At 43.5% G+C, this 13,176-nt stretch overlaps 1 protein-coding gene across 6 annotated transcripts in view; it reads left to right on the forward strand.

Annotated features, from left to right (window-relative positions):
• The window catches only part of NTM (neurotrimin), an 885,373-nt gene that overhangs the window by 859,256 nt on the left and 12,941 nt on the right, over positions 1 to 13,176 (forward strand). For 4 of the 6 annotated variants that reach the window (XM_063139536.1, XM_063139541.1, XM_063139537.1 and 1 more), the window contains one exon: positions 7,412 to 7,447. The exons of the other annotated variants lie outside the window; for them this stretch is intronic. In XM_063139536.1, the coding sequence (XP_062995606.1) occupies positions 7,412 to 7,447 (36 nt within the window). The remainder of the gene's footprint in view (positions 1 to 7,411; positions 7,448 to 13,176) is intronic. 6 annotated transcript variants of the gene reach the window in all.

Genomic DNA, 13,176 nt, shown 5'->3' on the forward strand with positions numbered 1-13,176 from the left:
GCTATAAGCATCTTATTTTAATTAGGGCTGTGCAGGACACCCACCTGGGATAATTTACCTGTCTTATTTTAATCCCTTTGGCTTTTATTTTATTTTATTTACATATTCCTCAAATGTTTCTCCAGATGAGGGACTCTCAACATCACCTTTAGTGTCTGTGATAACCAGGTGCTACCAAAGGATTCCATTCATTTGTTTTAAGGCTACAAAGAAGGCTACTGTGGGCAAGCCCAGATACAAGAGAAAATAACATCACAGCCCATAGGCTACTTTGTCCAAGCTCAATTTATTTATTTATTTATTTATTTATTTATTACATTTTTATACCGCCCAATAGCCGAAGCTCTCTGGGCGGTTCACAAAAACCACTAGGAACCTCCCTAAACCATTCTATATAGATCACACAGAGCCATTTTATGCCTTCTCTGTTACTTCTCCCCCAGCTTCTGTCTTCCTGATCTTTTCTTTATCCCGCAGAGAGGTCAAAACCCTTCCTCCTGCCAGCCTCATTGTTACATGCAAATTATGTGCTGTAAAAGAATGCTGTAATTTCACTACCGATGAAATTCTGTTGTCAACTCTAATTTCAAGAAGTCCGTTCACTCTCATTTTAACAAGTCTGTTTTTTTAAGAATGATCACAGCCCACAAAGGACACCATGGAACTTATTTCCTAATCCTGCCTGCCCTATTCTTAATTATTTATTGTATTTATTTTCCTCCAAAGAACCCAGGGCGGCATTCATAATCCTCCTCCTCTCCATTTTATCCTCACAACTACAACCCTGTGAGGTAGGCTGGGCTGAGAGTCTGTGATGGGCCCGTTTCCATGGCCGAGTGGGGAGTAGAACCAGGATCTCCTGATACCCAATCTGACATTTTAGCCACTACCCCACTCAGATCCCCTAGCTGCACCGCATCTCTCATTTATTTATTTTATATTGTTTTAAAGTCTTGATCTGGTCATCCTATTTCCACTAGACCTTTTTTGTCTCATGTCGTGTGGTGCAGAGCAGTAAAGCAGCAGTTTCTGCAGCCGAAACTCTCCCCATGGCCTGAGTTTGATCACAGCAGAAGCTGGTTTCAGGCAGCCGGCTCGGCTTGACTCAGCCTTCCATCCTCCCGAGGTCGGTAAAATGAGTACCCAGTTAGCTGGGGGAAAGGTAATAACGGCTGGGGAAGGCAACGGCAAACCACCCTGCTATAAGGCCTGCCAAGAAAATGTCCAAGAGTCAGTAATGACTCAGTGCTTGCATGAGAGGTTCCTTTCCTTCCTTTCACACTTGCATCCAGATAAATTCCATCCCAAGGGCCTTGCCCTAATGGAAACCAGGAACAGGCAACTATGGCAAGGGAAATATTATCTTCATATACAAACAACAATGACAACAACAACAACAACAACAACAATCTCAAGGAGTGTAGCCCGACATTGCCACCCTGGCGTGCAGTCTGTTAGGCGAGTCTTTTGAGAATAAACAACCCAAGCAGCTCGGGGATTGCCGGCTGGCTTCCAAGTCGCATTTTCTATTACTGCAACATAAAATAAAAAATTGACTTTAGCAAAGGGAGGTGGGGAAAGCGCTGTAGCTTTATCTGGAAGCTATTTTCTCCACATGCCAGGGCTCTGATTAGAGTGATGGATCCATCTGACACCACTCACAGCCAGGGACAGCTGTAATTGCCTGGCTTATTTGTCACGCTTCTCCACGTTATAGCAGGCAGCACCACTCCTGCCTTTAATGCCAGTTGGGAGCTGAGGTGAGAAGCCAAACCTTTAGTGCTCCACTTTCTCCAGCCACCGCCCGTCTCTGAGCGATTAAGACAGGCTGAAAAGAAGAAGAAGCACCCCTCTCTATGTCTACGGTCATTCTGACATAGGCTGCTTATAAGGGCTTTCATTTCATCCCAGGGAGCATGAACCAACCCAGCAGCAAAGCATCACACTCCTATCTTCCCCCAAACATTGTCCATAAAGATGGCACCATTGTTTCCATAGTAACCACTGGTGACAACTAAGAAATGGAAGATTTATGAAATGAAGGGGAAGAGATCTGGGCCGCATACAAGCCCAAAGGGTTACAAAGTTTGAACCTGTGCCTTGACCGGGGAGGGTGTGTGTAGTTTATCCAGTACAACGAGGGCTCTGTCACTAATGGGACAAAGAGAGGCCTGCTTAATTCTGGCAAGTTTTTAAATGTGTGATTTGACTTTGCTCTATTAAATATGAATGTGGGACTCAGGAGCTTCCCCCTCCCAAAAATAAATAAAACAAAAAATCAAAATGGCTGTGTGATGATGCTGAATATTCAAAAGTGAATCTCCATTTCTTCCCTATTTTGAATCTCTGGGATTTGGTCCCTTCAAGATGTCTGCATTGGAATCACTTCTAATGTCAGGCAGGGAGGGGATTAGGGAGTTTCATCAGTATTTCAGGCCATGTGTGATTGTTCTTCAGGGCCAAGCTAGAGGTTGTACAGCAGATGAGGTCACAGTCTCCCAACAATTGTCAGTGGCACTGTTTTAGTGAAAAGCAGTTGTAGGAGGCTGTACAGTAATGGCAGAGGGACAGGCTGCTTCTCTCTTACCCTTCTGGATATCTTTCAGCTTAAAATTGTCCCTAACTGTATCTTTTCTGCATTATTGGAAAATCAGCTAGGAAAAGATGAACTTTAGTGGGGAAACCGCTGGAGGAAAAGATGTTCCCAGTCCTCATCCACCCCCTGCCTGCTGTTCTACTCTTTCAAGAGGAACTCATGGCCCCCCACAGCTGCAGGACCAGCCCAAGATATTTTGCTGCCTGAGGCAGAGCAGCAAATAGTTCTCCCTGGGCCAATTCAAGTTGCATAGTATCAAAGGCCACCCAAAATATCCTGGCGCCCGAGATAGAAAATGCCATGTGCGCCTCTCTCCCACCTGGCAGCAAAAATACAACAATAATAAATTAAATAATTGACCATTTGCTGCCCTTCATTTAAAGTAAAGAAATGTTGCGAGACGGTTGCAGACATCTGCCACAGGATACCTTCTTTGGTATTCAGGAGACATTTATTTCAAGCCAAGCTGCTGGTTCCATGCCCTGAGGGTTGCCTCCTGTTGTAAACTCGGTATGCATGCCAAAAACACAAATCCTTGTGCTTAAACAAAACAACAACAAAATGGGGTTCACTTTTTGAACAGCATTGTTACTATTCCTATGGTGGTTATGAAATGCAGAGCGGGGAGAAAGCCTCTTCTATATGGGCGTCAGTTTCCCTATTTCTGTCTGCATTACAGGTAGGGATTTGAGAAATTAGGGCTCTAGTCTTTTGTTTATTTCTATATTGATGATTACTTCAAAGGCTTGGGATAGACAAGAAGACTTTGAAAACAGTTTGCCAAAATCATTGCTCTGTGAAAAATAATAAAAATGAGACCCTGATAGCTACAAAGCAACAGATGGGACAATACACCTAACAGCACCACATACTAGCTTAACTCTGGGCACTGGCAGTCCAATCACCAAGGCCATAACATTTCTATAAGATAACCAGGCTCTGGCTTTGGAGACTCACCACCTGTAGATTACAATCTTTGGGAAGAGGTGCCTTTGCTGTTGTGAGCAAAGTCATGTAAGCTGCAAGCTGCAAATGCAAAAGCAGGGGTGGACAACTTCTGGGCCTCCAGATGCTCTGCTCTACAACACCCATGCGCCCTAGCTGGGACAGCCAATAGTGAGGGCTGGTGGGAATTGTAGGCCGAAATATAAGTGGCCCACCCCTATGCAAGGGTGATGCTTGTGGTTGGTGATAAATACTAATACTAATAATAACAGTGGTGTGCAAGGGAAGAAGTCTCTTCGGTAGGCTGAGCTCATTCTACCCTGAAAGCAATGGAGTCCACACTGAAATTATGTATAGTGCTGATTGTTTAAATCCTGATAACATCTCTCCCATCACATACATCACAATGTTATATCATACAGCCTTGCAAAAAAAAAATGCTATTGCCAAGATCAATTTCAGCTATGGCTTTCACAGTTATTCCTAGTGAGTCAGTGTCAGGGCAGGTTTGTAAATTCCTGACCAACCAATCCAAGTTTTCCTGGGTGAAACTGGTAGGTTGGAGTGTTACGTTTCTCTTTGAGAGTTTTGTCTGAATATTCTCCAACGTTTTGGGGAAGATGGCTGCCGTCCTCCTCCCCACAGTACAACCTGGAATGATACTGGGACACCTGAAGAAAAAGAAAAAAATCTGTTCTACTGCCAATGGGGAAACCACCCTTGTGAAACTGTTGGAAAGTGAAGAATCTGGAGAAGTCATTGGGCCTCTTCAGACAACATGCTAAGCCTTGGTTAAGCCGCTAACTCTTATGCAACACATGGTTAGTAAGTGCGTTTAAACCATGGTTATGTAGCCACCATGGATAAAAATGGTTCACATGACATGCTATGCTGTAATGTTTATCTCAAAATCTTTAACCACCATGGCTTAGTGTGTCGTCTGAGTAAGTCCACTGATGCCCAGCTCTGATTTAGCTACAAGGTGTGACTATTAAGGTGTCAAATTCTGTTAGGTGGCTTTGTTCACATTGGACTCCCATGTTAATTTTTGTGAACTGCCCAGAGAGCTTTGACTATTGGGCAGTATAAAAATGAAACCAAATAAATAAGTAAATAAATAAAATAGTTGACCAAAACTATTTTACTCCCTGTATTGGACCATACCCCCCCACATACACACAAATACACCATTTCCTTATTTTTTACCTGCCCCTTTTAGCCTACTTCACCTTTTCTGTTTTGCTTGCTAAGTTAGTTGTGCCAATCACAATAAATGTTGTGTGTATTTGCCCCCTTTTTCTGAAAATTCTTTTCCTAAATTCATCCATGTGGCAGAGAGCAGTGTGGTTCTTCTTCTGTTCATGTGGGACAGGTTCTTGTTTATATCCCCCCCCCCCACTGCTGAGCTCATGGCCATAGTCCCTTTACTGTGCAATAAAGGAATAACCACCATTTTGTGAGTCTAGCACAGGAGCAAGAATATGCCCACTGCTCACAGAGGGATAGTCAGATAATTAAACTACAGCAGGGTCCTACAATACTATCTTTTATTAATCTAAGTCTAGCAAATCACTTTCTTCCTCTCTTCACCACCCTCCCACAACACCTTTTGTCTGTCTCGGCAGGTCTTCACTTTACGACTGCACAGAGCCTTAATATAGTGAGAAGCTAATTTCATAAGAGGTATCCTGTGGAGAGCCAGTGTTCTAGGCCTATGTGTTGTTAGGGAAACAGCAGACACCATGTTTTGAATATAGAGGCAGGCCCTGCTAAAATCAATATGAAAGAGACCTGACAAGGTCATTGAGACGTCATCCCATCACAGGTGACCTGGAGGTTTGACCAAATGGAACAGAACTCTGATCCCTCATTAATCTTTATTGACAGGGCGGTTGTAGTAATAAATTGTGGACAATCCATTCCTTCAGAAGTAATAAAATACCACTTCTGAAGTGTAAAGGAAAATACTGAACGGAATGGATTTGAAGGGAGGAGGAGGTGTGTAGTGGCTAAGAGTGTGATCTGTGAGCCTAGTAGGCCCTAATTTAAAGGTTGCCTCAGTCCTGAACTTGCTACCTAGCCTTAGTCAAGCCAGTGATGTCTCAGCTTCAGACATGATAGAGTTGAACAGAACCATGCCTGGTGTGGAGAAAGTAGAAAGGGAGAGAATTTTCTCCCTCTGTCATAATATTAAAATCCAGGGTCATCCCATGAAGCTGATTGGTGGGAGATTTAGGACAGATAAAAGGAAGCACTTCTTCTCACTATGCATTGTTAAAATATGGAATTCACTATTACAAGATGTAGTGATGGCCACCATTTTAGATGGCTTTCAAAGGGGGTGAGACACACTCCTGGAGAAGGCGGCTATGAATGGTTTTTAGTCCTGATGGATATGTGACCATATGAAAAGGAGGACAGGGCTCCTGTATCTTTAACAGTTGCATAAAAAAGGGAATTTCAGCAGGTGTCATTTGTATATATGGGGAACCTGGTGAAATTTCCTCTTCATCACCACAGTTAAAGCTGCAGGAGCTATACTAGAGTGACCAGATTTAAAAGAGGGCAGGGCACCTGCAACTTTAACTGCTGTGATGAAGAGGAAATTTCACCAGGTTCTCCATATATACCAATGACGCCTGCTGAAATTCCCTTTCAATACAACTGTTAAAGATACAGGAGCCCTGTCCTCCTTTTCATAGGGTCACCCTACTATCTCCAGTATCAGAGGCAATATGCCAATATACACTAGTTGTTGGGGAAAAGAAGCTGAGGGTCCTATTGCATTCATACACTACTTGTGGGTTTCCCACAGGCACCTAGTTGGGTATTATGTGAACAGAATGCTGGACAAGATGGATTTTGGACTGATCCAGTATGGCTCTCCTTACGTTCTTATCATTGCCATTATTATTATTTGGAAACTTTACGTGGATAATTATAAAGGACAAAGAGTAAGATGTGTGGTGTGGCTTTGGAAATAATGAAAAGGGGATGTTAATATTTGGGTGTGGGGTTGCTGAACTCCACTTTCAGCAGTATACTCAACACTGAGAATACTAGATGTGTATTATTCCTCTTTATTAAAATATTTGTATATGCCTTCTGCCTCTATAGTAGAAGACACCCCTCCTGTGGTGGCCAAGTTACTGCTGCAAAAGGGTGAGAGAAGGATGTGATTTGCAAGAAAGGAAGTAACTGGTGGGAAGTGACCCTTAACTAGCATTTCTCTTGGAACTCCTTCCCCTGGAAATACGGGGATCGGGATGGCTGGAGGGAAGCAGCTGAGGTTAGGTGGTTAAAGAGGAAAGGGTTAAGCGTTTCCTCCCCTATCCGCTTTTAAAAACAAAACAAAACAAAGGAACAATAATAACAAAGATCTAATACAGCCCATGGTTATGTTTCCATTGAAGACAGTCAGTTATCTCGTGGGATAGGCCATACCCATAAGGCTATCTCTGCAGTAGTCTTCACAATAGCCTACTATATGAGACGATAATATCAAGAAATCAAGGCCTTGATGTGTTGGCTAGGGAACAGGCGGTGGCCTTTCATGTCTAGCTACAGTCCTGCAATAAGAAGGGCTCTTTTGCAAGGCTGGCTTTGACAGTTAATTAAGCTCCATGGAGTCATCCTTCTCATCTTCTGTTCACGCTTCACTTCATGAACTTTCAGAAACGGTATGCTGTTTTCTGGCTTGCCCATTCACCTCAGTGTCACCCCCATGAGCCTCACCACATCTGCCCACCTTCTTCATCCCATTTCTTATTTACACGGCATTGTGTTCATGGAGGGGTAATTATGCAACAATATATTTATTTTTATTTTTATCTTCATTTTTCTCTTCCATTGTTCCCTCACCTGGTTTAGAAATAAGTGAGCCCACAAGCTCAACCTTGTTCCAAGGTCAGTATTGTTCTTGCTGTATGTCACATCTGCTCTGCCTCCTGTAATTGCAACTCCCCCCCCTTCCACCAGTACCCTTTGTTACACATTGCCTGTTTCCCTGTCCGGTTTGCATGGAGGACCTTACCACTTCCTGCGGGGTGACCAAAGAGAGTACAGGTTCTGATTGGTCTTCTCATCTCCATCATGTCATGTCAGAACCATGAGCCTAGAAATTCAGAGCCATAATCTTCAGTTCCAGATCTCCTCTTCCTAGATATTGAATGGAGAATCCTTTCACAAGTAAATAAGAGCATATCTATATGAAGCACTTATATTGGCTTTCCACCATCAAAGCTCCCCACCTCTAATAATCCTGGGATTTATAGTTTGAAGAGGATAGTGAGAAATCTCTCAAAAAATTAAAGTTCCGAAGATCCCTTAAAACCAATTTAAATCTAGAATGTAAATGCTTTCTGACTGTAAGTCTCCTTTGATGCTCTGACAAAATGTCTAAGGAAATAATTTTCTGATAAATTATGAGAAAAATATTTATTTATTTATTCTAGTTCCACCTGAACTATTGGGGACTGTCAGTTCCTCCTGGAGATTATTTGGAGAACTAGAATCCCCATTTTTGCTGCCTGCAAATAGGGTAGAGAATAAAACTTCCTCTCCCACCTGTTGAAAAATTGCACCTCCCTCTTAGAGAACATATGGCAAAATCCCCCTACACACACACGCACACCACTGCCACCTGTGAGCAAATAGGATGGGGAATTTCAAGAGGCTATTTTTGCTTGACTGTTGATTATACCCAGAGACGATTCCACATGGAAATCTGTGTTATTAGTGTTACACTAGGTAATGTTATGTGAGTGAGTCTACTTATGTGAGTGTTACTAGGAATCTGTAGCAGGTGCAATTTTTAGCACCCTCACCAAACTACAATTTCCAGGTATCTTCAGGGGAGCTGTGACATGAGAATGTATATAAAACCAATATAAGTTTGCAGAGTAGATCTGCCTATAGAAATAAGAATGTTTATTTATTGGATTTATATCCCACCTTTTTTCCTCCAAGGAACTCAAGGTGGCACACATAATCCTCTTCCTCTCAATCTCCCCCCTCACAACAACAACCCTGTAAGGTAGGTTGGGCTGAGAGTCAGTGAGTGGCCCAAAGTTACCCAGTGAGCTTCCATGTCAGAGGCCTTAGCTGAACCTAAGGATTATCCCAGGCAAATGGAGGTGTCGTCCCTGCCTGCTCCCAGGATCCCCTGTGTGTCATTTGGATTCACAGGGATGATCCCGGGACAATCCCGGGATAAAGGCCTGGTCTGGCCATGGCCGTAGTGGGGACTAGAACCCAGATCTCCTGACTCCCAGTCCAACACTCTAGCCACTACACCACTCTGGCTCTTTGGAATGTTGGAATGGTTTGAGATCTCCAGTGCCGTTCCTTTCCCTCTTCCACCCTGACTCTCATTCCATGGTCAGGGTGGACGTCGGCGGAGAGGGAAGAGGAGTGATGATGGGGAGACATCTGACCTCATATTGGGAGGTGATCCTTTAGCTCCCCTCAAAAGAGCCTGCATAGGCCAGTATTGATCAGTGCACTCAAACGCCACACCGAATGATTCAGAAGCATAAGCGGGCTGCTTCTCTCCTACATGGAATTGATTTCTATGTACTGTTTCAAATATGGTGTGAATGTCCTTTTTGTCACTCCTGTGCCAACTGAGCAGCTGAAAGCTTCAGCCACTGCCTCATCAGTGGCACCTTTGGAATAATTACAGAGTATGCAAAACAGGGATGGCATCATTGGTGTCTTGGCGAGCAGGGGATGAATTTTAATAGATGGAGATCTGGAACTGGAAGCAAGTGGCCCCATGTTGCACCCCTTGGCAGATGGAGATGAATGGTTGTTGGGAGGAAGCATGCCCCAAATCCAGGTGTTTAAACAGTTTGATAAAACAGCAACAAGCTAACAGGATGCAGGTGAGGAAGAGTTCTAGCAATCTCGGCCACTTCTCCAACCGACCTCCCATTTTCATTGAAGATCCATGATTCTAGGAACGGACCTAATGCATCCTTGTTCCACGGACTTCCATCAGATTTCATCACTGACCCTGGAAAATGAATGTGGTTTGTCTATCTAGCTATCAATCTGCATTCCTGTTCCCCTTGCAGAATTAACAGTGATATGCAGCTGCCTCATTCCAGAAAGCAGAGCTGATTTATTAACTCATCTGATCTTTCTTTCTTTCTTTTTCTTTTTTTGTTTTGTTTCTGTTTTTCCTCACGCATGGCTTCCCTGTGTGTCTCTTCCTCATGCCTCCCTACATTCTGCCATGTAAGTACCGCTAGCTTATATACCAGCTGTAGTGATTTTCTACTAAATTAGTTTTAAAGGGCAGGAGGGTGCTCAGGAAATGGGGAGGGAGGCAATTCACGGAAGTATCGAAAGAGGAGCCGGCTTGGAACCAAAGGATGCGCTGGACGGGCCAAAGTGGAAATGGTCGGAAATGGTAGACCAGATGTTTCACCCTACAACCCCCTCCAGCCCTCACCACTGGCCATGCTGGCTAAGGCTGATGGGAGTTGTGGGTGAAAACATCTGCTGGGCCACAAATTGCCCACCCTGGTTGAATAACTAATTGAAAATTGACCCAGAATTACAGGACAGAAGGATAAAGGGATGTATATAACACCATTTGTGCTATATGCCATGGCTAGCTAACTTGTGGCATGGAGCCACAAGCAAAAGGATATTGTGGCATGTCTGGGTAAGAGCATGAAGAGCTTGGCAATGGCATATGATTAGGCCTACCTGCCCACCTTTCTCTCCAGCTCTGTGCTGCTGTAAAGCTCTCTAGCGTAATAGACCAGAGCAGGGGCTCTCAATAGCACTGAATCAAAAATAACCTGACCAGTATGTTTTATGTCTATTTCATGAAGGCTGGGGTTTGGGGGGTGGGGGAGAAAAAGGGTGGGAGAGAAAACTGTCCCCATTTTGAGTGCAGTGGTGAAAATCTCTCTCTTGCTTCCTTTTTTCCAGGAGGGAGGGGGAGACTTAGGCCCTTTCTACACCTAAGGGTTATCCCAGGAAAATGGAGGAATCATCCCTGCCTGCTCCCGGGATCCCCTGTGTGGCATTTGGATGCACAGGAATGATCCCAGGATGATTCCGGGATATACGGATGGTGTAGACATGCCCTTGCATTTCTGATAGCAGAGATGTCTTTACTTCTCTTTTGCTTTCTTTTCTTAAAGGTTTTTTTTACTGTAGTAACAAGCAAAGAGAGCACATCGAGCACACTCTGGGGCCATTCATTTCACAATGTGTCTTCCCCACCACCACCACCAAGGAATATCTCTGGAAGGATGCTAGCTTGTGACATCCTTTCCCAAAGTATTATGGGTGGAAATGACCCTTGGAACATGCTAGAAGCCTCACTGCAACTTGACACTGTGGCCCCAAAAATAGGAAAGGAAGCATAAGATGAAAAAAACAAACAAACAACAATAAGAACAAGGACAGGTGTAGAAAGATACCTAATCTATTGCGAATTTGCAACACACACCTCCACCCCTGAAATTGTTACCAATTTCCCCCCCCCACTCCACACTCAAATCCATCCAAAATTGTCTCCCTACTCTTGTAACAAAAGAACAGCACTGCAAAGGTAGGGAGATGCTTTTAGTGTCATTATCATATGTTAATAAAGTCCTTCCCAATGATGGGGTCACAAACGTACAGGGAGGTGCAAGATTAGAGATACTTATGAAATTCTCTTTTTATGAATGTTTCAGATCATGCTGCTACCAATGTGTAGCTTGTCACAGCTTTTGGGTTTTTTTTTCTTCCCCCCCCCTTTTTTTTGGGGGGGGGAATACAGTTAACAGTTTAGTGATGCATACCAGCACATATATTTGCAATGATTATAACATGGCACAAAAAGGATTTTTTTAAGGTGATCTATGAAAGATTCCTCTTTGCTTGATGAGTTAATCAACATGTATATGTTCTCAAGGGTAAGCTATAAGGGGAAGAAAAACAATGCAAACTGTGCATGAGGGATGTACAGATTTTGCTTAATCCATCCTGTGAGTATTTTGTGGAGTGTGAGGTGCCTTCCCTTCAATCGCCCACTCATTGACAGAATTAGATCTCACCACTGCCACTTAAGAAGAGTCTGCAAAAATGCCTACTGCAATTTAAGTAACTGTTGCTGCTGGCATGTAACATGTTGCATATTTTTCTGCTTAGTATACAATCAATGAGTGGAGTGCACACATGGATCACAGCTGTATAAAACAAATAAGTGTATTTTCCAGCACCTGGTTCAGATCAAGAGCGTGTTCTCAGTATCAGAACTGGGATGTCTGTCCTTTGGCACAAATATCCATTCATGGTCCCCACCCCACCCCAACTTTCTTCATTTAAGCTGAGTGGGGGAGCTTCTATTGTTGGATGTTATTGAACAGCTGGGATTCATAAATGCCTACAGATCTATTGCAGATCACCCAAAGATCTACCAGTAGATCCTGATCTACTTTTTGCCCACTCTTCGTTTAGTGCATACTATCTGCTACCTTTAAGTGTATCTAGCTACTTGATGCCATTGAAATTGGAATGAGCAATGGGAAAGAGCCAAGACAGCTTATGTATTCATTTACTAGACATATGATTTAGCAGCATGAGACTGCCACTTCTGGGACAGACCATTGCACTAGAGCTTCTGAGACCAGGTGTAGCATTGTGGTTAGGAGACTGGATTATCAATCACGAAGTCCTTGGGTCAACTCTGACTTCTGCCATCAACGCACTATACGGCCCTTGGTATGCCACAATTGTTTAGCAACACTGTAATATAGGGACAATAAGTCTCACCTACCTTACAAGGTCCTCATATAGCAAGGGCTCCATATACATGCAAATAACTGTCTTTCAATAAAGCTAGTTCACCATTACTACTTTGTTCATTGAAACCCCAAGAGTTTCCAAAGAACCCCAGGTGTGGTGTGTTATCTGGCTCTGCCCCTTGGAGTTCAACTCCAATACCAGCAAGTCCATTGGTCAGGAATTCTGGAAGTTGAAGTCTAGAACATCTGGAGATCTACTTTCTGCCCACCGCTGCCCTAGGGCCCAGTTTGAAAACCATGTCCTTCAAGTTCAAAAAAGTAAAACAAATATCATGAAGCAATGATAAAGGCATGGGATGTAGCACCATCGCTGAAACAAAGACAGGGAGCTACCTTGGAACTCCATTTATGCCCATGGAAGAAAAACAGGCCATAGTACTATATGAAAAATAAGCAATAAGTTTGCAGTGAAGGCTGAGCAGCTAGGAATGGAGGCATTTGCTCACATATATGTGCATGCCAGAGATGAATAGCTCCAGGAGAAATGTGACTCTGGGCTTCTCCCTCTCCTCCTTCTGAACATCTAGAGCAGCTTCGCCGGCTGTCTCACTTCCTTGCTTATTCCCTATGGAGATCTCCCATCTTTCATCTTCCTGGCACTAAGCCAGCTTAATGAAGGCATCAAGAAAAAGGGTTGCCTGATTACTGTCTGCAAGCCTCATAATGATCATCAAACCAATTTATTAGCAAATGCAGAAGTGCGGTAAACTCTTAGCATCACAGAAGGACAATTAGGAAAGTAAGTAGTTATCAAAGGCAAACGTCCCTTCTCCCCCACCAAGGATTAAAGGGTGTCATATGAGTAAGTTTAAGTGATGGTGA

The sequence above is a fragment of the Elgaria multicarinata genome, chromosome 12, assembly GCF_023053635.1.
Source record: "Elgaria multicarinata webbii isolate HBS135686 ecotype San Diego chromosome 12, rElgMul1.1.pri, whole genome shotgun sequence".
NCBI lineage: Eukaryota > Metazoa > Chordata > Lepidosauria > Squamata > Anguidae > Elgaria > Elgaria multicarinata.